The 27,650-nt window shown below is 40.2% G+C and overlaps 1 protein-coding gene and 1 long non-coding RNA gene across 3 annotated transcripts in view; one reads left to right on the top strand and one right to left on the bottom strand.

Moving 5' to 3' along the window:
• Nucleotides 1-14: 14 nt before the first annotated feature.
• On the top strand, nucleotides 15-24,408 carry LOC134353403 (uncharacterized). Of its 2 annotated transcripts, none has more exons than XR_010019613.1 (4): nucleotides 15-74; nucleotides 3,469-3,665; nucleotides 14,904-15,164; nucleotides 24,151-24,408. It is a non-coding gene; the product is annotated as an uncharacterized LOC134353403 (long non-coding RNA). The 2 variants fall into 2 exon arrangements; XR_010019612.1 differs by lacking the exon at nucleotides 24,151-24,408 and adding an exon at nucleotides 15,535-15,729.
• A 498-nt stretch (nucleotides 24,409-24,906) lies between these two features.
• abcb7 (ATP-binding cassette, sub-family B (MDR/TAP), member 7) overlaps nucleotides 24,907-27,650 on the bottom strand; it is a 56,239-nt gene continuing 53,495 nt past the window's right edge. Inside the window, exon 15 of the mRNA XM_063061033.1 lies at nucleotides 24,907-26,140. Coding sequence (XP_062917103.1) covers nucleotides 25,925-26,140 — 216 coding nt within the window. The 3' untranslated portion in view covers nucleotides 24,907-25,924. The remainder of the gene's footprint in view (nucleotides 26,141-27,650) is intronic.

The following is a 27,650-nucleotide window of genomic DNA, read 5'->3' as shown; positions in this document are numbered from 1 at the left end:
GACCCGCTGTACACGGAGCGTGCGCGCGCCCCGGCTTCCCTTTCTCGCCTCGCACGTACCTGACCCGCTTGCAGGTGAGTTTCCCTTATCAAGTTCTGGGTGTTTTCGTTACTTCCCGTCCTTCAGGTTGGTACGCACGTTGAATTTCCGGAATTCTGCAAGTGAAGTTTGTTTTTTTTCCACATTGCAAAATAAAACTACAGCCATTGACAATCTGAAACAACAATAAAAGGCAGAAAATAGGGACGCACCAGGCAGGCGGCTTAGAAGTTTATGTTTTGAGTATGCAGCTGAAAAACAAAAGGCCAACGTTTGTATTCATTACAAAGGGTAGATTTATAAAACAGAGAAGAGACTTGTGTAAAATAAAGGAGCAGACTCACAACGTGAAATAAATAAAACATTGAAAATGCTGGAAATGTCAGGTCATACAACAGAGATGCCCCATCATGCCTTTGCCGACTTTTTAAACACATTTACCGTTTGCCTGTAAGATGATATTCCCTGCCATTTTAAGTTTCCATCTAAATTCCTCTAACTATATTTGGTGTCTCCACTTTGCCTGGCAATTTATTACAAATATCAATCATTCTGTGAAGCAATATACCCACTAATATCCCCTTTAAATCTCCTACATCTCACCCTAAGATTGCCCATTTTGTATTCATACCACTGATATGGAAAAATTATTTGACTATATCAGGTATCTGTGCCTTTTATATTCTTGAATTGGAATTGGTTTATTATTGTCTTCTACTACTACTACTATGTCGACTCAGGCCTAGGGGGCTGGCGTCGGGCAAATGATTATTGTCACACATACAGAGAAAGGCTTGACTTGCATACTGTTGGGCCATAAGACTGTAAGACATTGGAGCAGAGAATTAGGCTATCACCATTCAAGCATTCGAATCATCATCACTGATCCATTTTCCTTCTCAACCCCACTCTCCTGCCTTCTTCCCTTAACCTTTGACGCCCTGACAAATCAACCTCAAATCAGGGCCGAACATGATATACCCCAGGTTGCTGTGGGAAGTGAGAGAAGAGATCGCTGGAGCAGTAGCTATGATCTTTGAATCCTCTTTGGCCGCAGGGGAGGTGCCGGAGGATTGGAGAATGGCAAATGTAGTTCTCTTGTTTAAAAAAGGTAATAGGGAGAATCCTGGGAACTATAGACTGGTGAGTCTTACGTCCGTGGCCTGCAAACTATTGGAAAGGATTCTTAAGGATAGGATCTACGAGCATTTGGAGAAGTACAGTCTACTCAAGGATAGTTAACATGGCTTTGTGAAGGGAAAGTCATGCCTCACGAGCCTAATTGAGTTTGTTGAAGAGGTAACAAAAGAAATTGATGAGGGTAGGGCAGTAGATGTAGTCTACATGGATTTTAGCGAGGCATTTGACAAGGTCCCCCACGAGAGACTCATCCAGAAGGTCATGAGGCATGGGATCAGTGGAACCTTGGCTGTTTGGATAAAAAATTAGCTTACAGGAAGAGAGCAGAGGGTAGTAGCGGAAGGAAAGTATTCTGCCTGGAGGTTGGTGACTAGTGGAGTGCCGCAAGGATCTGTCCTGGGACCTCTGCTCTTTGTGATTTTTATAAATGACCTGGATGAAGAGGCAGAACGATGGGTAAGTAAGTTTGCAGATGACACGAAGTTTGGAGGAGTTGTGGATGGAGCAGTAGGTTGTTGAAGGTTACAAGAAGAAATAGACAGGATGCACAGTTGGGCAGAAAAGTGGCAGCTGGAGTTCAATCTGGATAAGTGTGAGGTGATGTATTTTGGAAGGACAAATCAGAAAGCTGGGTACAGGGTTAATGATTACTTAAGAATGTGCATGAACAGAGGGACCTTGGGGTTCAAAGCCGTACATCCCTCAAGGTCGCTGCACAGGTTGATAGGATAGTTAAGAAGGCCTATGGGATGATAGGCTTCATTAATAGGGGGATTGAGTGCAAGAGTAGAGAGGTCATGTTGCAACTCTACAAATCTCTGGTGAGACTACACTTAGAGTATTGTGTTCAGTTCTGGTCACCTCATTATAGGAAGGATGTGGAAGCTATGGAGAGGGTGCAGAGGAGATTTACCAGGATGTTCCCTGGACTGGAAAATAAGTCTTATGAGGCAAGGTTAGCAGAGCTGGGACTTTTCTCTTTGGAGTGTAGAAGGATGAGAGGGGACTTGATAGAGGTCTACAAGATTATGAGAGGCATAGATAGGGTGGATAGCCAGTACCTGTTTCCCAGGGCACGAATAGCAAACGCTAGAGGGCATATGTACAAAGTTAAGGGAGGGAAGTTTAGGGAGACATCGGGGTAAGTTTTTTTACACAGAGGGTTGTGGGTGCCTGGAATGACTTGCCAGGGATGGTGATGGAGGCTAAAACATTAGGGGTATTAGAGAGCCTCTTGGACAGGCACGTGGATGAAAGAAAAATAGAGGGTTATGGGGTAGTGTGGGTTTAGTACTTTTTTTTAGGAATATATAGGTTGGCACAACATCGAGGGCCGAAAGGCCTGTACTGTGCTGTAGTATTCTAGTGACTAGTGTCTAATCTCCACTTTAAATATACCCATTGGCTTGCCACAAGCCGTCTGTGGCAATGAATTTCGCAGATTCACTACCCTCTGGCTAAAGAAGTTCCTCCTCACCTCTGTTTTAAATGACTGTCCTTGCATTCTGAGATTGGCCCTCTGGTCCTAGATTCCCCCACTACAGGAATTATCGTCTCCACGTCCACTATCTAGGCCTTTCAGTACTCGATGGGTTCAATGAGATCCTACCTCATTTTTCTAAATTCAGGTGACCGCAGGCCCAGAGCCATCAAGTACTCCTCATGCAATAACCCTTTCATTCACATGATCATTCTCATAACCTCCTCAGGACTCTCTCCAACACCAGCACATTCTTTCTTAGATATGGGGCTTAAAACTGCTCATAATACTCTAAATGTGGTCTGACCAATGTCATAGAGTAATACTGTAGTGCCATAGAGAAGTACAGCACACAAACAGGCCCATTGGTGCATTTAGTCCATGCTGAAACCATTTAAACTGTACTCCCATTGACTGCACCTACATACCTCTACTATCCATGTACCCATCCAAATTTCTCTTAAGCTCTCCTGCACCACTTATGCCGGCAGCTCATTCCACAGTCTCATGACCCTCTGAGTGAAGTTTCACCCCATGTTCCCTTTAAACTTTTCACCTTTCACTCTTAACCCATGACCTCTAGTTTAGTCCCACCCAACTTCAGTGGGAAAAAACTGCTTACATTTACCCATACTATACCTCTCATAATTTTGTATATCTCTATCAAATCTCCCCTCAGTCTTCTACATTCTAAGGAATAAAATCCTAACCTGTTCAATCTTTCCTTATATCTCGGGTCTTTCAGACCTGGCAACATCCTTGTAAATTTTCTCTGTACTCTTTTAAACTTATTTGTATCTTTCCAACAGATGGGTGACCAAAACTGCACACAATACTCACCAAGAAGAGAGAATCTGCAGACGCTGGAAATCCAAGCAACACACACAAAATGCTGAAGGAACTCAGCAGGCCAGGCAGCATCAATGGAAACGAGTACAGTCGATGTTTCAGGCAGAAACCCTTCATCAGGACTGGAGGAAAAAAGACGAGAAGTCAGAGTGAGAAGGTAGCGGGGGGGGGGCGGAAGAAATACAAGGTGAGAGGTGAATCTGGAAGGGTTGGAGGGGTGAAGTAAAGAGCTGGGAAGTTGACTGGTGAAAAAAAATGGCTGGAGAAGTGGGAATCTGATAGGAGACGACAGAAGGCCATGGAAGAAAGGGAAGGGGGAGGAGCACCAGAGGGGAGTGATGGGCAGGTAAGGAGATAAGGAGAGAGAGGGAAATGGAATGGGGAATGGTGAAGGGGCATTACTGGAAGTACTCACCAACATCTTTTACAACTTCAACATAACATCCCATCTCCTGTACTCGATACTTTGATTTATGAAAGTCAATGTGCCAAAAGCTTTCTTTATAAACCTATTTATCTGTGATAACACTTTTAAAGAATTATGGACCTGTATTCCCAGATCCCATTGTTCTACCACACACCTCAGTGCCCTACCGTTCACTGTGTAAGACCTACCTTGGCTGGTTGTACCAAAGTGCAACACCTCGCACTTGTCTGCATTAAATTCCACCTGCCATTTTTCAGCCCATTTTTCCAGCTGATCCAGATCCTTCTGCAAGCCATGATAGCCTTCGTCACTGTCCACGACACCCCCAATCTTGGTGTCCATCGGCAAATTAGCTGATCCAGTTCACCACTATCATCCAGATCTATTGATATAGATGACAAACAACAACGGACCCAGCACCGATCCCTGCGGCACACAGCTAGTCTCAAGGCCTCCAGTCAAAGGCAACTCTCTAGCTTCTCCCACAAAGCCAATGTCTAATCCAATTTACTACCTCATCTTGAATGCTGAGGGACTGAACTTTCTTGACCAACTTCCTATGTAGGACCTCGTCAATACCTTGCTGAAGTCTATGTAGACAACATCAATTTTCTTGCTAACTTCCTCAGAAAACTCTACAAGATTGGTTAGACGTGACCTAGCACGCATGAAGCTATACTGACTATCCTTAATCAGTTCATGTCTAGCCAAATACTTATATATCGGTCCTTTATAAATTCTCAGCAGATGATGCAGATCTGTACATAAAGACAAATCACTACACAGCGCATTGAGGTAGGTAGCACAAGGTGAAACAATAACAATAAAATGTAGCACTATAGAGAAAGTGCAGAGCACGTAAACAATCACCCCTAGCCTCTTTCACTATCTGGAAAACGAGTACAGACAATTCAATTTCACTTAACTAACATCTTCAGTCTAGGTAAGATCTGAGTGAACCTTCTGTGCACTGTCTCCCAGCACTATCAGAACCTGCTATGGTGTAGCATCCAGAGTTAATGTTTCAGGTCAACGCTTGTCAAGCTGAGCAAACATGTTTAAAGTTGCTGAGAAAGAGGTGGAGAGGGAGGAACCAAATGACACTGTCAAATGTACAACAAGAGGCAGACTTATGTAGCCTGCTTTGTCAATCAAAAATACCTTGGCTGTAACCCCAATGCTCACTTATCCCCTGATAAATTTTCACCAATCGAGAATCTATCTCCCTCTTCCTTAAAATCATTGGGGGAATTGATTAGAACGTGGGGAGAATAAAATATGGGATTAGCATAGGATTAGCGTAAATTGGTTGTTAACGGTTATTATAGATTTATAATAACCAAAGGAATTACCTCTGCCCTGTAACACCCTATGATGGCAATTGCTGGGAATCTGAAGTCAAAGAGAATGTTGGAAATACCCAGTTAGATCTGATCAGGAGAGACAAACTGAATTAATATTACAGATTGATGAGCTTTATCAAGATAGAATTGTTATCTGAAAATGTGCATTCCAAATTGAGGGCTGTAATGTGCAGAGACTAGATATGGGAATCTGCTCTTCAAGCTGGTTTGAGCAGAATAAAAGGCTAAAGACCAAAAGGTTTGACTAAGTTGGATAATTAGTGAGATGATCTGGAAATTCAAGGTGCTCTTTGCAGACTGAACAGAGGTGTTCTGTTTCTGTTAGGTTTCTCCATTGTGGATGAAGCCACATTAGGAGCACTGAATACAGGATTGGCTAAATTGTAATTGAATCATTCCTTCACCTGGAGGGACTGTTTGGTTTCCTGGATGATAGGAAATGGGTTATGTATTGCATCCACTGCAATTGAACAGGAGAAAACAGAATATCACAAACAGTGGATCAGATGTTGGAGGCCTCTATTCGAATTGCTGTCTATCTGGTGGGGGAAGAGTTTGTTGCCGATTCTCGAGTCAGAGAATTCCGGGGAGGAGGGGGGAAGCAACACAGCAGATTTTAACATCATAACCAGCAAGTTGTTTTTCATCTTGTGTGACACCTCTCTTTTGGTGCCCCTTTCTATGGGACAGAGAGGGAGAGAATGAGAATTGTCAGGGGAATGATTAGGTTCTGTTGTACTGCAGGTCGTGGTCTTTCTTGCTTGGTGGGTGGAGGGTGCTGATGCTTTTTGCTGAAGTGGGGGAGAGTCAATGCTTTGCTGCTGCTTGTGTGTGGGAGGGGTTCTTGCGGTTCTAACATTTTTTCTGCCACTCATTCATTGGGTACCCTTCTGTTTTTGTGGATGTCTGCAAAGAACAGGACTTTTAGGTTGTATATTGTATACATTCTCTGATATTAAATGGAACTATGATAAAAGGGAACAGATGTTGATGGTGGTGGAAGAATGAACCACCATTGTGGACAAATGATGAGAATGGATGGTTAATGTTTCTGATTGTGGCAATATGTTCAAGGTGGTGGAAATGACTAATGAAGCAGCTATTGAGAGTGAAAGTGAATCAAAGGAAACTCCATCTTTGTTCAATATGGGAGGAGAGGAAGGTGGAAGAGAAGGAAATGGAACAGCAACACACATCAAAGTTGCTGGTGAACACAGCAGGCCAGGCAGCATCTCTAGGCAGAGGTACAGTCGACGTTTTGGGCCGAGACCCTTCGTCAGGACTAACTGAAAGAAAAGCTAGTAAGAGATTTGAAAGTGGGAGGGGGAGGGGGAGATCCGAAATGATAGGAGAAGACAGGAGGGGGAAGGGATGGAGCCAAGAGCTGGACAGTTGATTGGCAAAAGGGATATGAGAGGATCATGGGGCAGGAGGCCTAGGGAGAAAGAAAAGGGGGAGGGGAGGAACGCTCTGTCCGCCAGAGAAAGCAGGATCTCCCAGTGGCCACACATTTTAATTCCACGCCCATTCCCATTCTGATAAGTCTATCCACGGCCTCCTCTACTGTAAAGATGAAGCCACACTCAGGTTGAAGGAACAACACCTTATATTCCGTCTGGGTAGCCTCCAACCTGATGGCATGAACATTGACTTCTCAAACTTCCGCTAATGCCCCACCTCCCCCTCGTACCCCATCCGTTATTTATTTGTTTATATACACACATTCTTTTTCTCTCTCTCCTTTTTCTCCCTCTGTCCCTACTATTCCCCTCGCCCATCCTCTGGGCTCCCCCTCCCCACCTTTCTTTCTCCCTGGGCCTCCTGTCCCATGATCCTCTCATATCCCTTTTGCCAATCAACTGTCCAGCTCTTGGCTCCATCCCTCCCCCTCCCATCTTCTCCTACCAGTTCGGATCTCCCCCTCCCCCTCCCACTTTCAAATCTCTTACTAGCTTTTCTTTCAGTTAGTCCTGACGAAGGGTCTCGGCCCGAAACGTCAACTGTAGCTCTTCCTGGAGATGCTGCCTGACCTGCTGCGTTCACCAGCAACTTTTATGTGTGTTGCTTGAAATTCCAGCATCTGCAGAATTCCTCGTGTTTGTGGTTTTTAAATGGAACAGGTTTGGCTACATAATATCAATCGTAATGGAGGGGAAAGATATGGTTAAGGAAAAATGAAGTTATCTTAAAGCTACTGGTCTGTGAAGTAAGTTGGTTTATTATTGTCACATATACCAAGGTACAATAGAAAGGTTATTTTGCATACAATTGATACTGATCAATTCGGTTCACAGTCATTGAGATAGTGCAATGTAAAACAATAACAGAATACGTTGTTACAGTACAGTGCAGGTAGATGTAAGGTGCAAAGACACAAAGAGGTGGATTGTAAAGTTGAGTCTATCTTATCATACTAGGGAAATGTTCAGTAGTTTTACAACAGTATGGTGGAACTTGTCCTTTAGCTTGGTGCCACAGGTTTTTTGGGCTATCTTCTGTTTGATAGGAAAGGGGAGAAGAGAGAGCATCTGGGGTGGATGGAATCTTTTATTTTCTAGATGCTTTACTGAGGCAGTGAGAAATGTAGACGGAGTCCATGGAGGATGGCTGGTTTTTGTGATAAGCTAAGCTGTGTCCACAGCTATCTACAAGTTTTTGTGGTCTCATGTAGAGCAGTTGCCATACCAAGCCATGCTGCGTCCAGAAAACTAAGTGAGGATCAAAGGGTGTCATGCCAAATTTCTTTAGTGTCATAATCAGAAGAGCGAATCAGAACAGATACAGTATTTTCTTCTCATTATAGCTGTGATGCACGATTAAAACAACTAGTGTAAATAAATGGTTAAACAAGTAGAAAATTGGGGGAAACTGCAAGAAAGTGAGAGATGTTCATTCCTGCCTTGGAACACAAGATCAAAGCAGCTTTAAACATTAAGAATTGCTAAAATCACTGGTCAATGTCTCAAATAGGCAAGAAAAAGATGAAAGGAGACTCTTGATACTTGCATTGAACTTCATTGCCGCACGAGCCATGCAAGAGAGGTCATAATGGAAATGGAAACATTAATATGCAGGGAATGGGGAGATATGGATCATGTGCAGGCAGAAGAGATTTAGTTTAATTTAACATTGTGTTTGACACAGACCTCATGGGCTAAAGTGCCTGTTTCTGTGCTGTTCTGTTCTTCATTCTGTGCGTGGTTATTGAAAATAAAAATACAGACACTGGAAATCTGAACTAAAAGATGGAAAATGGTCGAAACCCTAGTAGATCAGACAGCATCTGTAGAAAGTGAAATATTTAACATTTCAGCTTAAAAAAAACATCAGAAAAGATCACAGATTAGCTTTATTTGTCACATACACATCAAAATATCGAAACATACATTGAGATGCGTAGTTTGTGTCATCTTATGGTAAGATGGCAGCACACATGTTCGCAGCAGCCACTCCGGGTCCAACTAATGGTGTAATTGTTCATCCTTTACATCATTTTTATAATCACAACACACTTGGGTATTAAGAACATCAAGTACTCTAGGTTTACTCAACAGCAAGTTGTTGGATAGTGATGGCACTGGACGTTGCCTATCGTGTCGCCTACTACAGCAACACAGGGATGAAGGTATTAAGAGTCAGTGCGAAGAGGCAGAGTGTATTTCAACAAACAGTGTCTTAGACTTTTTTATTGTGATTGCAAGACCTTGTTAGATATTGGTAATGTAGAATACTACAAGTCTGGTTCACTGCTGAGACCAGATGGGGGTGCAGCTGTATTACCTCAGTTGTTGCATGGATCAGGGGCAGTCATGCCATGGGGTCACCTCTTCCAGCCATGCAGGGGAGGAAATGCCAGAGGTGGTGTGGGAGGGTGCAGAGGTTTCTGTGAGCATAGTGGATTCCTTGCTTCTGTCATTGGTGCTGCTCCCCAGTGTTCACTTGGTGGAAGACACGTTGGTTTGTGCTCCTCTATGGCTGCACGCGTGCACAATGAGTTGTTCTTGCAGAAATGTGGCTCCAGGACAACTTCCAATGCACCATCAATCCACAGGCCATAGCACTCGGGGACTTAGACTTCTTTTTGTGGGAGTGTATATTTTTCTAATATAGTAACTATATATCCTATGGGCTGTTGCTTGTGCCTGACTACTGGCCTTGGAGGAACACAGTTTTGTTTGGCGGTATCTGTGTGTGTGGTTGACTATTAAACAAACTTAGACCAACAGTCCAAAGATGTACAGGAGACAGCCCATTACTATTGCTATGCTTCTGCTGCCAACATAGCGTGTCCATAACTTACTAACCCTAACACATTTGGAATATGGGAGGAAACCAGAGCACCTGGAGGAAACCCACACAGTACAATCAGCACAAATTGAAACCCAATCTTACAGCTGGTGCTATAAAGCATTATGCTAATTGCCACACTAGCATGCTGTCTCTGAATAGCGAAATTAGTTAAGTTGCAGAGACAATAGGGGAGGGATAGTTAGGGCAAAGGAAATATATCTGATAGAACAAGACTATGGTTGCCCAAGCGATCCTGATATTTGCGCAGCTCTCTGGATTATATATTAATAAGGATATACAGAAAGGGAGAAAAAACATTAAAGAGAAAGAAATCAGAGAAAGGGACACAATTAGCTCCAAAATGTGACTTTTACTCCCAAAATAAGGGTAGGAGTCATGTGTTTATCCCACGTACAAATTCCCCAATTTCCCACATCATAATGGGCATGAAAATGTTTCTTCAGTCCCGGGTCAAAATCCCAAAACACTCCAACTGGCACTTTGTGAATCATCACAAAGGCCTCAGTGGTTCAAGAAGACAATTCACTGACATCTTTTTAGAGATGGATAGTAAATACTAGATGTGATAGCAATGTCTACACTGCTTGACTAAAGTGAAAATGTTACTTTCACTGTGTCCTCACTGGTAATCAATCAGATGTAAAGTTCTTTTGAATAACAAGTAGTCAAGAATTCCATTCTTCTAGAAGTTTTCATAACAATGTCAACTGGTGTATATCAGAAATCTGCCCTTCTGTTTTTGGTGTATGAGGGGTATTTGTATGATCAGGATGATCAAGTGGTCAAGATGTTGATCAACTGTGATCTAAATGCTTGTCAGAGCAGGTCTGAAAGGCAGTGTGACCAATTCATGTGGTAATGTTCCTGTAGGTTTTCACAGACTTGCAGGAAAATGGCATGATGCTTTTCTCCAAGTTGACAATAATTCTGTCATCTCTTCCCCCCACCCCCCAAAAAAATTATTGTCTTTATATCCTGGAATTTAAGAACAGAGCTTTCTGAATGGCTGTGGATCACCAGTTACTTCCTTCATAAGTTTTGAAAACTGCTTGTTTCAATTGTTTCCTCTGTGGCTTCAAGAACCAATTAATTATTACCATCACGGACCAGGACAGTTCTAAATATTTTATTGGAATATAGACACTGCAGCTACAGTTCTACTGACACAGGTCAGTGTTGACATTAGCTGCTTGTTCTCCATGTAAGTTTTCTTAAGGTGTGCTGGTTTCTTCCTCCATTACAGAGATGTACTGGCAAATTAATTGATTACTACAGATTACAGGACAAAGGACATCCTGCTTTTGTAAGACTTTTGAACGGACTTCTTGTATGATAATATGAATTCTTGATTTCACAACCTACCTTGTCAAGGCCTTGCACCTTACTGGCTGCCTACATTGCATTTCCCTGTACCAGTAACAACATATTTCTGCATTGTTTTGCTCTTTACACTGCCTTGATGCACGGATATGATTCAATGATCTATGCAGATGCAAAAGGAAGTTTTCTACCGTACCTCAGTAATTCTAGCATAGAATGGACACAGGAGAATCAGGTGTAGATGGTGAGTACATAAAAACAGATTACAAGAAAGTGTTCTGAGAGATGACATCAACTCAATGAAACCAAATCTGACTGAAATGATTCAATTGTCACCACAATCACTGGACTGTATAATTATGGGCAACCCTATCACTAATTAGAAAAGGAGCAAAGATTAAAAAAAAATGTTCTTTACCTTGTTACATATAATGCTATATACCCCAGGCTACTGTGGGAAGCGAGGGAAGAAATTGCTGAGCCTCTGGTTATTATTTTTGCATCATCAATAGGAATGGGAAAAGTACTAGATGATTGGAGGGTTGCAAATTCAGAATCAGAATCCTTTATTATCACCAAGTATGTGGACATATACAGGGAATTTGATGCCGGTTTCCCTGAGCTCTCGCTGTACAGAATCAAAAAGCAAACAATAGTGCAAATAATCGTGAACTCTATACAATGAAGTGTACCTGTGAATGTACAGGTGGACTTGGTTTATAATAGAATAAAATTCAAGTGTTCATAAGACTGATGGCATACAGAAAGAAACTGTTCTTGTACCTATTTGTCCTGGCATACAGTGATCAAAAGCGCCTACCAGAAGTAAGGAGTTGGAATGGGTGATGTCCAGGGTGTGATGGGTCTACAATGAGGCTGCTTGCTCGCTTCCTGACCCTAGATGCATATAAGTCCTGGATCGAGGGCAGCTTCACACCAATAATCCTTTCCGCAGCCCTGACGCTTCTTTGGAGTCTATTCTTGTCTTGTTTGGTAGCTGATCCAAACCAGACAGTGATGGACGAACAGAGAACAGACTGGATTATTCCTGAATAGAATTGAATTAGCAGCTCCTGAGGCAGGTTGTACTTCCTGAGTTGACGTAGGAAATACAACCTCTGCTGAGCCTTTTTGATAACAGTGTCCGCGTTAGGTGTCCACTTCGGGTCCTGGGAGATTGTGACACCCAGAAACCTGAAGGTCTCCACAGCAGACACAGTACTGTTGCGTATAGTGAGTGGGGGGAGTATTGGGGGGCTCCTCCTGAAGTCCACTGTCATCTCCACAGTCTTGAGCGTACTTGGCTCCAGATTGTTCTGACCACACCAGAGGGCCAGCCGTTCCACCACCCGTCAAATATTTTTCTCCTTGTTCAAAAAAGGGATTAGTGATAACCCAGGAAATTATAGACCAGTGAGTCTTACTTCAGTGGTGGGCAAGTTATTGGAGAAGATCCTGAGAGGCAGGATTTATGAGCATTTAGAGAGACATAATCTGATCTGGGATGGGAGAATGTGCAGATAATAAGGAACTTGTATTGGAAACAGGAAGAGGCAGTCAGGGTAGAAAATGAGCTATCACCATGGGCATGTATTAAACGAGGCGTAAGGCAAGGCCGTGTTGGATCACCGGATTTGTTTAACCTCTACGGAGAATGGATTTTTCGGGAATGTGACCATCAGGAGACAGGTATTCCAATTGGAGGCCGGAAGGTGGATAATGTCAGGTATGCGGACGACACAGCGTTGTTAGCTGACAGCGAATGCGAATTGCAAATTATGCTGAATAAAGTGAATGAGAAAAGCCTTGACTACAGACTTAAAATCAACCATAAGAAAACAAAATCGATGGTGGTAAGCAAAACAAACACTAAAGACTCATTCATGATGGTATTGTTACAAGTGAATGGACAAAACATTGAATAGGCGTGAAAGTTTGATTATCTTGGCAGTTGTCTGACAGATGATGGGAGATGTGAAGTTGAGATCAGGAAGAGAATAGGTATGGCTAAGACCCTGTTCATGAAGCTAAACGATCTACTATGCAATTGGAAGGTAGACATCCAAAGTAGAATCCGCTTACTCGAGTGTGATGTATAGTCAGTACTGAGGTATGGAGCAGAAACATGGACCCTGAAGAAGGATGACATGAAACGAATTAACGCTTTTGAAATGTGGTACTATCAATGAATGTTGAAGATCAGCTGGGTAGAGCAAGTTTCAAATGAGAGGGTTTTGTCCGAAGCTGGTAAACCACGGATATTGCTGGAGAAGATTATGAAGTTAAAGGTTGCTTATCGTGGACACATTATGCGGAGAGATTACACCATGTCGGAGGGAAAGCTGGAGGGAAAGAAAGGAAGAGGAAGGCAAAGAACAACGTGGCTGGTTAACATCAAGGATTGGACCAAGCTGGACAAATCTAGGGATGTTGTGGACAAGTGTCGGGACAGAGCAGTGTGGAGAGAAATCGTCTGCCAACTGGAAATTTCAGATGCGACCTAACGACGACGAATCTGCTTAGGGTTAGTCAGCATGGCTTTGTCCAGGGCAGGTTATGCCTTACGAGACAATTGAATTCTTTGAGGATGTAACAAGACACATTGATGAGGGTAGAGCAGTGGATGTAGTGTATGTGGATTTCAGTAAGGCATTTGTTAAGGTTCCCTTGCAAGGTTCATTCAGAAAGTAAGGAGGCATGGGATCCAAGGAGACCTTGCTTTGTGAATCCAGAATTGGCTTGCCCACAGAAAGGAAAGAGTGGTTATAGATGTTTTGTATTCTGCATGGGGGTCAGTGAGCAGTGGTGTTCCGCAGGATTCATTTCTGGGACCCCTCCTCTTTGTGATTTTTATAAGTAACCTGGATGAGGAAATAGAAGGGTGGGTTGGTAGGTTTGCTGATAACACAGTGGGGATGTTGTGGATAGTCTGGAGGGTTGTCAGAGGTCACAGCCGGACAGTGCTAGGATGCAGAACTGGGCTAAGAAGTGGCAGATGGAGTTCAACCCAGATAAGTGTGAAGTGGTTTATTTTGGTAAGACAAATTTGAAGATAGAATATAATATAAATGGTTAGACTCTTTGCATTGTGGAGGATCAGAGAGATCTGGGGTCCATGTCCATAGGATACTCAAAGCTGCTTAGAAAATAAGCTTAGGAGCTTAGAAAAATAGAGGTCTATGCAGTAGGGTAATTCTAGGCATTCTACATTAGATTACATTGTCGGCACAACATTGTGGGCCAAAGGGCCTGCAATGTACCGTAGATTTCTATGTTTGCTGTGACTGACATTCAAGTTTCCGTCAAAGTATTGACCAGAGCCAGAGAATGAGACATTGCCATAAAATCATCAATAAACACTTAAATATTAGAGTCCAAATAAGAAATTGCTTGGATTTATCATATAAAAAAACTGAGTTGTTGTATAATTGTACTGGAATAATACCGCAGCTGTGACTGTCTCCTTCACAAATACATAGGATCACACCACTTTAACGTGATGAAGTGCAATCATTGATCACTAAAAGCTTGCACAGGAAGTAATGATGCAACACATCAAGTTAGTTCTGATAACATTGAATGGTTTGCTAAATGTACTATTATAACATTATTTATATGGATATTATGAAATACTGACAAAGTTTAGTTTGGTAAAATTTTGGAATTTACAATTCAGATGTTTCCAAATGAATTAGGTGATAAAAGACATGACAGGATCTGCTGAATTGTTTAAACATACCAATATTATTGAGGAGAAAATTAGATAAGATCCTGAATTAAGATAATATATAGGCAACTAGTACTGTTGTTAAATGACAAACACAAGAAAATCTGCAGATTCTGGAAGTACAAAGCAACACACACAAAATTCTGGAGGAAATCAGCAGGCCAGGCAGCATCTATGGAAATCTCGATGAAGGATCTTGGACAGAAACATCAACTGTTTACTCTTTACCTTGTGTCTCCAATGCAGGGGGAAAACTGGAAACTTAAACAAGGTCTGTTCTACCATTCAGGAAGTTCATGCCTGATCCTCGGATCTATTTTCTCTCACCACCTGCCCCCTCCCCGCAGTGGTGTCCACAAGTTTCAACAGTCTCAACAATCAAGCATCCACTCTGGGAAATACTACACTCTGGAGTGACCACCTTTTTTTTGAGGAATACCAAGCAATAATGCAGGGAAGGGAAGGAACACCTCAGCAACAATAGCCACCCTTTTCATTAACATCACAGTAAGTTTTTTTTTAATTGCCTTTAAAGAGGATTCTTCTTACAGAAGTATGTTTGGAATTGCGAAGAACAAATTCAGTGATCAAATGGAAGGAAAGTGGAATTCACACAAATTTTCTGTGAAGCAGTATAATTTTTAACAAGTCTATTTTCAAAGTGCATTATTGTTAAACATGTATTCCAAAGAGGACACCCATATTAACACTGTAAAGCTATAGTTAACGCATTTACTGTGGAAGGTGGGAGGTACTATTGTCTTCTGTTACAAAAGCAGAAAGTGCTGAAAATTCTTAGGTCAGTCTGCAGCTGTGGGAAGAAAAACAGTGTCAACTTTGGAAACACGAAACATTGACTTCCTTTCTCATTCCACAGATGCAGCCTGACCTGCTGAGTATTTATAGGATGCTGCCTGGCCTGCTGCATTCACCAGCAACTTTGGTGTGCGTTGCTTGAATTTCCAGCATCTGCAGAATTCCTCCTGTTTACATTTATAGGATGTGCTTGTTTTAAATAAAGTTTCCCAGCATCTGCAGTTTATTATTGATTTTTTTCCCCATCTAGGCATATTCTCTCAGATATATCAAATAAAATATTTCCAGCATGTATAAACACTCAACAATTTATTGTGGACTTGTTTAGCCATGTCCAAAGTCTTTAGAGTTGCAGTGCATTGTCAGTTTTTTTTTTGCTCAAGTATATTAGGGTAATAAATATAGAGAAATGACAGTTAGGTGCAAAGCAATAGCTCAATTGAACTATTATGATAATAAAACCACAAAACCAGCTTACTGCCAGCTGTTGTTCTTCAAAAGATGAAAACTACTATAATGATTTACAATTGTTATGCAACACCATATAATCACAGTAGGTCATTTAAGTTATTCCTAATCATTTCAGTAGCAATCTACTAGAAAATAAATAGAGCAAGAATTTGTACACAGCTTAACCAGAGTTACTGTTAATGGAGGATATTTATAGGATATTTATCTTTGGGGGGGGGAGAGAGAGAATGTACAATTTTCAACACTTGGTTATCTGACATGTTAAAACTCAAACGGTTCCTGTGCAGAATAACTGAGTTATTTGGATGCCAGATTTGTGCTCATTAACATGTTTTGTTGGAGGTTGGTGATTGGCTGAGGGATCTAATTCATTGATATGTCAAACCAAAAGGCTGGCATAGCAGGCTTCTCGGGATGCCTTGAACATACCAGTTTCATATGGCATCAAATCCAGATGGCTAAGAAAGAAAGAAAGGATCTGCATGTCTTGTTCCTCGACCTGGCCAATGCCTACGGATCAGTTCCTCATTCCCTACTGTGGACTGCTTTTGAATTCTTTCAGGTGCCTGCAACAATAACAAATCTGGTAAAACACTACTTCCAGGATCTGCAAGTTTGTCTTACAACATCAGACTTCACCACAGCTTGGCAACCACTGGAAGCAGGCATCATGGCAGGGTGTACCATCTCCCCATGGGCCTTTACCATGGCAATGGAGCTCATTATCAGAGCCTCAAAATGGGTTGCGGGAGGAAAAGGGCTAGTTACCACTGATACGAGCCTATATGGACGATATAACAATACTGACGACAACTGCCCCCTGCACCAAGAGACTTCTGAGAAAGCTTCATCAAATCATCACATGGGCAAGGAAGATCAAGCCCAGCAAGTACAGAGGCATCTCCATTGTCAAAGGTCAGGTCACGCATAAAACATTTCATATTGATGGAACACCTGTCCCAACTGTCTCAGAAATACCAGTGAAGAGCTTGGGCCGATGGTATGATGCTAAGCTCAAGGACACCGAGCAGTTTAAACCCAAAAAGGATACCATCATGTACACAGCTCATATCAACAAGACCTGGCTGCCGGGAAAACTCAAACTGTGGTGCTTCCAGTTCGGAATACACCCAAGACTCACGTGGCCTTTAACAGTGTATGAAATCCCCATCAACAAGGTGGAAAAGCTCGAAAGAGTGATCAGCACACATGTGAAACAGTGGCTTGGATTTCCACGATGTTTAAGTCCTGTTGGACTGTACGTGAACGGCAAATTAGAATTACCAATTGCAAGTCTTGTGATAGAATTCAAATGCACCAAAGCAAGGTTGATCATTACCCTCACTGAATCTGAAGATACTGTTATTCGAACAGCGGCCCCCCGTGTGGCAACAGGGAGGAGGTGGACCCCATCTGAAGCTGTTCAGAGTGCGAAGTCTGCTCTTCGCTTCAGGGATGCAGTTGGCCAAGTCCAACTTGGGAGAGCCGGGCTCGGGCTCGTCCTAAAGACTCCTCAATGGCACAAGGCAACATCAGTGCAGAAGAGACGGCTCATGGTGGAGGAGTTGAGAAGACAGGAGGAGGCAGAGCAACACACCAGGGCCGTCTCAATGGCCAAGCAGGGCCAATGGACTAATTGGGAGAGCCTGGAAAAGAGGAAACTCAGCTGGCGTGACATCTGGGAGATGGAGGGATCTCAGCTAAGTTTTGTGATCAGAGGCACATGACCTCCTACCCACACCCCAGAACCTGAACCAGTGGTGGGGAGAAGACCCCATTTGCTCTCTTTATCAAGCACCTGGATCACTAAGGCACATTTTAACAGGATGCACCACGAGCTTCACCCAGGGTGGTACACTTGGCAGCATAACCAAGTTCTCAGGCAGTTGGCATCAATCTTGGAACAGAGATGAATCACCACAAATGCTCTCCCACAAACATCGGCAAGAAATGTTCACATCACAAGATTTGTACCAGCAGGCCAGCCTCAAGAGCACCATATAACATCAAAAGATGCAAATGTTCTGCAGGTTGCTCGGGATTGGAAAATGGACGTGAACTTGGGAAAAAAGCTTGTGTTTCCCCCAGACATTGCGGCTACAACACCCCGGCCAGACATGGTCCTATGGTCCACAACAGCCAAGCTGGCATATGTTGTGGAATTGACAGTACCATGGGAAGATGGTGTTGAAGAAGCTCATGAGAGGAAAAAGAACAAGTACTCTGAACTGGCAACTGAAGCTGCCCAGAATGGCTGGAAGACCAAGATTTTCCCTGTAGAAGTGGGATGCAGGGGATTTATGGCTACATCTATGATCAGTCTATTGAAGATGATGGGGGTGAGGGGTTATTCACTCCAACAAGCAATCAAGTCCTTGTCAAATGCAGCAGAAGAAAGCAGTAATTGGATTTGGATTAAAAGGAAAGACAACAACTGGGCTGCAAGATGAAGACAGGAGGGTAGAACTGAGGTGGGTGTATCTGGGACGCCAGGTAGCACCGTTGAGCCCTCGGGAGATGTCGTGGGCTTATCAACGAAACGTCAAAGGAGGAGGGTGCCCACCTGATGACCCCGATGAGGTATCAACCCTCCTTGTCACCACTCTAAGCCCACTGCCAACATTGAGAGTGCCGACTTATCATAGGGATTGAAACATCAAGTCCCATTAGCTCTACGAGGGGTGATCGATAAGTTCATGGCCTAGGGTAGAAGGAGTCAATTTTAGAAAACCTAGCACATTTTTTTATTTTTCCTACATTTACACACTTAGTCCAGCGGTCGTGGAGCATACGGATCCCTTCTTTGTAGAGGTCGGCATCTTGGACCTCCAGAAAGTGGTCCACAGCAGGGGTCATTGATAAGTTTGTGGCCTAAGGTAGGAGATGAGTTAACTTCAAACTTTCTGCATTTTCACTCAAAGAGATGAAATGCACTTGCATGTAACGAGAGCTGTATAACTCATCACCTTCTACCCAAGGCCACAAACTTATCAATCATCCCAGCTGTGGACCAGCTAGAGATCCAAGATGCTCTCGTTACATGCACATGTAGTTCAACTCTGAGTGATAATGCAGAAAGTTTGAAGTTAATAACTCATCCCCTTCTACGTTAGGCCACAAACTTATCAATCACCCCTGCTGTGGAGCACTTCTACAAAGAAGGGATCCGTATGCTCCACGACCGCTGGACTAGGTGTGTACATGTAGGAGATGGCTATGTTGAAAAATAAATGTGCTAGGTTTTCTAAAATTGACTCCTTCTACCTTAGGCCACGAACTTATCAATCACCCCTCGCACTTTGGCCTGGGGAAGTAACATTTAGTAAGTAACATTCCCTACTCAAGATAGCATTTCTGCACGTTCTCTTGGAAGTGTACTTGTGGAAATCAGGTGATTGAAGTCAGGCTTTGCACTAGCCGCAAGACCACAAATGACACATGTCCAGTCAATGATTGTGAAATGAAAAGACAAGTAGATTGAAATTTGGCAGAACTGCAGACAGATTGGTGGGGAGAGGGGCCAAATTTAGTGTTAAAATTACAAATCAGAGTAGAAATCACATCTGCCAGAACTTAAAATAAATTTATATGCATAGTGCAATTTGACAAAGAAAAATTAACAATGTATCACTTTGTGCAAACAAAGTTTGATATTGCAATTCAATCTGGGGGAAATAAAACACGTGGCAAGGTGACAAAAGGACAGATGCTAGCTTCTAATTTTGGATAAACTCTTAATAATCTACCTGTAATTACAATTCTCCACCCCAACCCCAACTTCAATTTTAATAGTAGTAAGGCAAGACACAATTCGAGCCCTGGGAAATGTATTCAATAATGTAAGATACACACACCAAAATTTAATCGACACTATTGAAAATATTTTTTTAATTTAAGGATGTCTGCCTGGGACGGCTTATCATCCAACCCAGATGGAATCACATTGGATCTTATTCAAATAGACAGACATGCAATGTATTCTTTATTAGCCAGAAAGAACAAAAATAACATATGGCAAGCATGGTCAATGGTGTCAGTGTGTTGCCAAACACTTCTGAATAATCCAGTAGAATACAGTTTTAGTATCAGCTAATAAGCCTGCACTTCACTATGTTTTAACTAGATATATGGATTAAGTGGGCACAGTCAAGAAAGGATAAAAAATGTTAATCATTTACGTCTATCTAGACTGTAATTCAAAGCTGTCAAATTAAAATATTTGATTTACTTAAAATATTTAAATAAGAGTGAAGCATTTAATAAACCTTCCGTAGAAGTTTAAATGAGTTTACAGCTCTATAAAAATAACTTTAAACATATAAAATATTACTAGAATACTGCATAGCAAAATGCAAAAATGATATAGCTTGTAATTTAATGTATTGATTTTGAATGAGCCAGTTGGTCTATATAAATAGTGTTGATAATGAAAATTAAAAACTTGCAGGAGCTAGAAAGCAGAAATAAAAATAGAAAATGCCAGTCAGGCAGCAACCATGGAATGAGAAGCTAGCTGGCTTTTCTGGGTGAAGGCATTTTGACAGAACCGGGAAAGAGAAAATATAACCATCACAACACACACACACTTATTGCAAGAGTCCTTGACTTGAGATATTCATTTTGTTTTCTTACCAGGGTTGCTGTGTGGTTTGCTGAATTTTATCCAGCATTCTGTGTTTTATAACAGATTTATTAATAACATGTAGATTCCACAGACCATGTAAAAGAACAATGGAAAATGCATACAAAGCGATTAGGTTTAGTGGCAGCTCTCCACGCATCTCCTGTTGACTTACTGGGTTTTTTCCTATTGTCAAGGGAACACTTTTTAAAAAGATAATTCCTGTATCAGATCCTGCTTTAGAGTTTGTTATATCTTTTATAAAGCTAGGGTTCAATGTCGAGATCCTTCATTGTGTGCAAAGCAGGCTAATGTACACCCAAAGTATAAAGGAGGCAGCCATATTAGATCTGATTTAAGCAGTAACTGAATGTACAGTATACTATAATACAGTAGGTAATCAAGTTGCAGATAAATCTTTATTTTTATGGGTATTTCCTCGATCATTGTGATACTATGTTTTGAAGTAATTGAAGAAATTCCACATCTGCCTTCCTAGGACAAAAAAACCTAAAAATGATAATTATCCTCTAGAACACCACAGCCCTTCGGCCTTCGATGTTGTGCTGACCCATATATTCCTTTAAAAAAGTATTAAACCCACACTACCCCGTAACTCTCTATTTTCCTTTCATCCATGTGCCAGTGACAGCATTTCTGACAAGGATGGATTAAAGCAAATATTGCTGGGTAATATATTCTACATTTGGCTAATGTACACCCAAAAGTTCCAACTGCATCTGGTTATTGCTTCACAAGGCATAACTGGTATCCATCTAACACAAGGAGAAACAGGCATCCATTCATTCATCTAACCCATTAGCTTACACGACTGACCAAATTTCAACTGATTTCTGAAATTTGCTCAATCATTCCTTGTATTTTCATGAAAATAATGTGATGTTCACCATTTTAGTTTATTTTTTTATGACTTATTAAATTACATATAAGCCAGATAGTATGCTGAATACTAAAAAAAAGGGGTAATGGAGTGATATTTTCTATCAAATCAATCAATGTTATAAGTTATTTTACCATTAAATAGACAACCTTTTGTCAATTAACAGAAGGTTTACATGCACTAGTTTAGAAGAAAAATTGTTCTGCTTGCCGAAATGTGTTTATTGTCAGAAAGTATGTCACCAAAAAAAAATAGTATACAAAGAAAACATGTTCATTACATGGTCCCATTACAAAATCATTTAAATCAACTTAAAAATATTAAGAACAAGCGCCTGATCACAGCTCTCAAAGTACTCTGAATTAGTTCACATACATTGAATAACTTTGAAGGAGCAGTTATCAATATAGGTAAACTTCTACCTTAATTGAAAATAAATGTTAGTTCCACACAACCATTTTCTTAGCATCCTTTTGGGTTACACACAGCATCAAATGAGAAGATTATTTATTTACAGCACTCTACTGATAACCCTATTTGAGGGAAGGTTAAATACACCAATCTGTGTTCAGATTTTTCTCCTGGTTTTCTATGAGAAAAGTCATTGGTTGTCATTTGATTAAGTATACAAGTTTAGCTTTTAACAACCATTTCTTTCATTGGCAATGATTTATATTTATTACAAATAAAAAAACTATTGTGGAAACAAACAAGAGAAGATCAACTATTGTGGAAATTCAGTTTCTAACAGTGCTTAATTTGTACAATGTTGCTTCGCAGAATTCAGCTACATTGGCCCAAATTAAATAATGATTAAAATACACAGATATGTCAGTCTTTGTATTTGCTACATCTACAGGGGGTTTGGTTAAAATTTCTAAGACTTCTTAATTGTACAGCAAGTATAATTCACATTCCAATTTCTGGGAATGATATAACGAAATAAGAAGGGGCATATCATGATGTTCTACAAATCCAAACAATATCATTCCTGGGAACAAGCATAAATAATAGAATTTTAAAAATGCATATGCTGAAAATACTCAGCACGTCAGGCAGCATCTGCAGAGCGAGAAACAGAGTTAGCATCATAGGTCAAAGTGTCTTCAATGCTGCCTTAAAAATACAGGTTTGAAAAAATAATCTTGTAAAACCAAAGTTATATTCCAGCGCAAACAACAGGAATTCTGCAGATGCTGGAAATTCAAGCAACATACATCAAAGTTGCTGGTGAACGCAGCAGGCCAAGCAGCATCTGTAGGAAGAGGTGCAGTCGACGTTTCAGGCCGAGACCCTTCATCAGGACTAACTGAAGGAACTTCAGAAGGGTCTCAGCCTGAAACGTCGACTGCACCTCTTCCTACAGATGCTGCTTGGCCTGCTGCGTTCACCAGCAACTTTGATGTATGTTGTTATATTCCAGCAATGCTTTATGCTTTATTTAAGGGAAGAGCATGAGGATAATGGAAACCATCTTAATTTTATTAAAAATGAATTTGTTTAATTTTCTTTTAAAACCAGAGGTTTAAAAACAGCATAAATCTTTTAAGTAACAAACAATTCAATACTTCAACATTCTGCAGGGAAAACATTGGCACATGGATGCTTATATTTGGATACGATTCTTTTACATTTATTTTAAGCAGCATGTACACACTTTCCCACATTGCATTTAAAATGAATGAGGAAATTTATAGAATGGATTTTTTGTTTTAATTCCACAATACATTTATGGCTTATGCACCTAAATAGATCATAATGCAAAAAGTTGCTCAAGTTTGGATGCAAACAAAATTAACATCACTTTGTTCCATAGTAATTTTTTTAATATAGTGCTCTTCCATTATTGGGGCGGGGGTAGGGACTGAGCAGCATCAGTGTTGTTGGTTTTAATATTAAATATAATTTAATATTAAACGCATTGTCTACAAATGTAAAAAGGAAAAGGGGTTGCACAGTTTATTCTTGAATGAAGTTAATTTTGGTTAATAATTTTTTTTAATTTTTGGGCAAGGTATTTGTCAAATACAGATACAAAAGAAATAAGGTATATTCAATTTTACTTTAAGGATCTACTTGAAATCAAACAATTTAAAGATAAAATAAAATGCTGTTGTCCATATTATTTGGAGTAGCAAAATTGAGTAGAACACAAATACACACACTGCTTTTCCCAGTGCTTCATCCAGTCATAGGCAGTCTTCAGAACTTGGTGAATATCCCCTTCACACAGTTACTCTAAGCACCAATGCATTCTACTTGGTTCATTGTACACTCACCACCATTCAGGAATACAATACTCAGCAATGCTAACTACCAAGTACAATGGGCAAGAGAAGTGATTGGGATCAAATAATGCAACAGCATATTTCATAATGTAAAAACAGAAAAATCACAAATCAAATAACTTTTTATAGAAAAAAATGTGATCTTGGATCAGCATTTAATTACCAAGATTAAAACAGGAACAAAAAAAATCATCACAGTGCTATTTAATATTTCCCATGGCCTAGGGACTATACTGCCAGAGAAACCGGCCCATTTACTTTATCTATTGCAAGAAGTTTAAAACATAATACATTTAGTTTCAGGGAGAATAAAATAGTTTGTACGATACCTTGTTGTGGAAATAGAAACATGAATAAAGTACAATTCAATTGGTTACTCTGTTTTAATTCTTGCAGATGAACTCCAAGATCAAAGACTGAAAACTGAATTGGTTCTATATCAGACTAACAATGATCATGAAAATCACACTGGCTTTTTGGTATTATCATAAATTTTAAGTTGTTAAAAAGCTTTGTTTAGATTAGTGTCACAATGTGTAAATGATGGTGAGCATTAAACATCCAAACAAAATAACAGTTTCATTACAATTATTTATAAGGTGTGATTGATAAGTTTGTGGCCTAGGGTAGAAGAAGTCAATTTTAGAAAACCTAGCACATTTATTTTTCAACATAGTCCCCTCCTATGTTTACACACTTAGTCCAGTGGTCATGGAGCATACGGATCCCTTCTTTGTAGAAGTCGGCATCTTGGACCTCCAGAAAGTGGTCCAAAGTAGGGGTGATTGATAAGTTCATGGCCTAAGGTAGAAGGACATGAGTTATACAGCTCTCATTACATGAACGTGCAGTTCAACACTGAGTGATTATGCAGAAAGTCTGAAGTTAATAACTCATCTCCTTCTACCTTAGGCCACGAACTTATCAATCACTCCTGCTGCGGACCACTTTCTGGAGGTCCAAGATGCTGACTTCGACAAAGAAAGGATCCGTATGCTCCATGACTGCTGGACTAAGTGTGTAAATGTAGGAGGGGACTATGTTGAAAAATAAATGTGCTAGGTTTTCTAAAATTGACTCCTTCTACCTTAGGCCACGAACTTATCAATCACCCCTTGTAATTCCTTCACCACCCCCACCCCACCCCCCCAGGTAACAAAGACAAACCAAACAAAAAAAACTATCGAAGGTACAAATGGTGGCAGGACAGCATTCGCATCCTATGACTATGTAACTTGTCACACAGTACCACCTTCATTCTCAACTAATTGAGATAGGTATTTAGTATGAAGAACAAAACGCAGACGTGGATGACTGAAAAGGAATTTATACAGAATTGTGGGATATTTAAATCAACAGCATATACACAGAGGCTAAGCAGCTCAAGAGATAACCCGAGGCAAATTCCTTCACAGCCTTTATAATGGTAAACTTTCCCTGAAAATATTGGCATCTTATCTCAAATTAATGACTATTAAATTATCAATGGGCTATTTAAATAATTCTGGATGTATTATAAAAGGACTGTAAACAAAGTTCAAAATGTGCATTATTAGTAAATGCTGTTTCAGAAGACAAAAAAAAAGAATTCAGCTGTGTCTTATTCCCAAGCTTATTTCATTATGTATTCTAGTAGACTGCCCAATTGGAAACGTTTACAATAGGTAATATGTTGAAACCAGAATCCAACTCTAAATATTTACACAATTTATTCCTCAAGGATTATAATGTTACTACCAACATAGTTGTGAGCAAAAACAAACACTAGTTTAGCTTCCCATGACTATTCCTAAAATGTGGCCCATGCCAATACTGATACAGTATTGGTTCACCACTACATTACAGAAATTCAGTAAAGACACCTGTAATGCACTAAAATCCCCCATTATGTACAATTCCTTAAAAATTATACATAAGAAATGCATGGATGTTGCAATGGAATATTTATTTGATAGATTTTTGATACCAATTTTCAATTTGCTGTTCCATGAAAGGACCCTCAGCATCAGGGTTACCAACCAAAAATATTTTGACCATTTTGTTTACGAAAATAAAAAAATCTTTACTAAAAAGGGGTTTCTCCCATTTTACTGTTCAAAATGGTCTATTTATACATTGGTATCCAACAACTCTGCCAGTGCAAAATGCCTAATACTAGATTAAAATATTTTTAACAAGAGCAGTTTCCACAACCTTTGACACTGTTCAGAATCTCTTCTGATAATTTTCTTCTTTCCTCTTCCTTGGAAGGCACATCTCTCTTTACTTCTTTACTACTGGAATTTTTGTTGAACACTCTGTTATTTTGTGTGTGCCACAGCTCAGAGTAAAGACTGTTGGCATTGTTCAAGAGAGACAAATGGGTTCCTCGCTCTGCAATTTTACCCTGCAGTGAATTAGAAACAAAAGTCATAAAAACATTGGGGGACTTGTACTCGAGTAAACAAAGCCTTGTTATCAGATGTTACTAATGATCCACCCATATGGTTTATAAGACTTAAGCAAAATGTCCTAATTAAGAGGCCAAAGTTTCATGGAAATAGTTAAAAAGGTATTAAAAAAATCAAACTAACATTTAACTGTACTTAAATAATATACAGAACAAGTTACAATACGACTAATTCTACTACAGTATTATAAAACTATATTAGTTCCTAATAGTTACTGATTGAGAAATTCATCCCAAGCATACTGCTGTTTTCTTTTGATTAACCGTAAATTAACAAAATCAATGCAGACACACAGTGCAGATAAATGAACTGCCTTCCAACAATGCTTCATACTATTGCATCCTCCAAACCCTCATTTTCATTGTAACATTAAAGATGTTTGCTGATATTTTCAAATTATTTGTGGTTCTTAACTAGAAGTAGTTAAATCGTTTCATTTTCACTCATGGCTGTTTCTGGCATCTCCAAGCCTCAATGCTAGAAACTGCAGTGGGCAAAACAGTTATGAATTGTCTTACTGCTTATTACTTACCAACTATTAGTGACAAAAATAACTTTTTTTGAACAATCACACGCAAGTGACGCTAATTAAAAACTGTTTGTTCTAAGCACGGTGTAATATCTTAACAGCCGCACAATGTGCTGTGATTGATGCTTGGTAGAAACTGTTTGGCAACAATGTGCTGTCCTAATTAAGCGGCACCGTGTCCCAAAAAAACAAACAGAATCTATGCTGTTTTCTCAATTTGTTTTTGTTTTTTGAGTTATCCCAAATACAGTAAACAGCTGCCCCAATTAACCAGAGTCCACTGTGTTTGATTTCTATAAAGTGACAGATGACTGGAATGAGTTTACAAAGTAAAAGTACAACTAAAGTTGAGTTGAATGCCCACCTGATTGAAGCTGGTAACCAATATATAAAAACTTAAATTATTAGGTTATTTCCTGATACAATCATATGGAAGCCCCATCCATGAGTAAAAGCCACTTGTGAGGAACATAGGAGGCAGTGGATTGCCAGGTCAACCTATTTCAGGTACTTGTTATTTTTACTAAGTGTTTTCTACCATCCCATGAATGCTTTTTATTTTTTTTAATGCAAAAGTAATTTTTAGGAATAATTCAATCCTAATTTTTTCCTTATTATGCAATGCCCCCCCGCCCCAATGCATTCATTAAGATTTATTTGAAGTGGTACAAGTTATCAGGACATGCAAAATAATTTAGACTGTTTCTCTGTACCAAAGATGCAACCTCACTTTTCACCTGTAGCACCAAATTTAATAAGTGTGCCCTACTTATACAGTACATATATGGTCAGGTCACACTGCCAAAAATCATTCAGATATTACAAAGTTCAATGCAAAAATCACAAGACCCAAGTTAGTGACAACTGACAAAATGATGAGTACCTCAACATAACAACTGATTCATCATGTTACTTAT

The sequence above is a fragment of the Mobula hypostoma genome, chromosome 10, assembly GCF_963921235.1.
Source record: "Mobula hypostoma chromosome 10, sMobHyp1.1, whole genome shotgun sequence".
In the NCBI taxonomy this organism is placed as follows: domain Eukaryota; kingdom Metazoa; phylum Chordata; class Chondrichthyes; order Myliobatiformes; family Myliobatidae; genus Mobula; species Mobula hypostoma.
The sequence above is the reverse complement of the archived record's forward strand: the minus strand, read 5'-3'. Positions and strand labels throughout refer to the sequence as shown.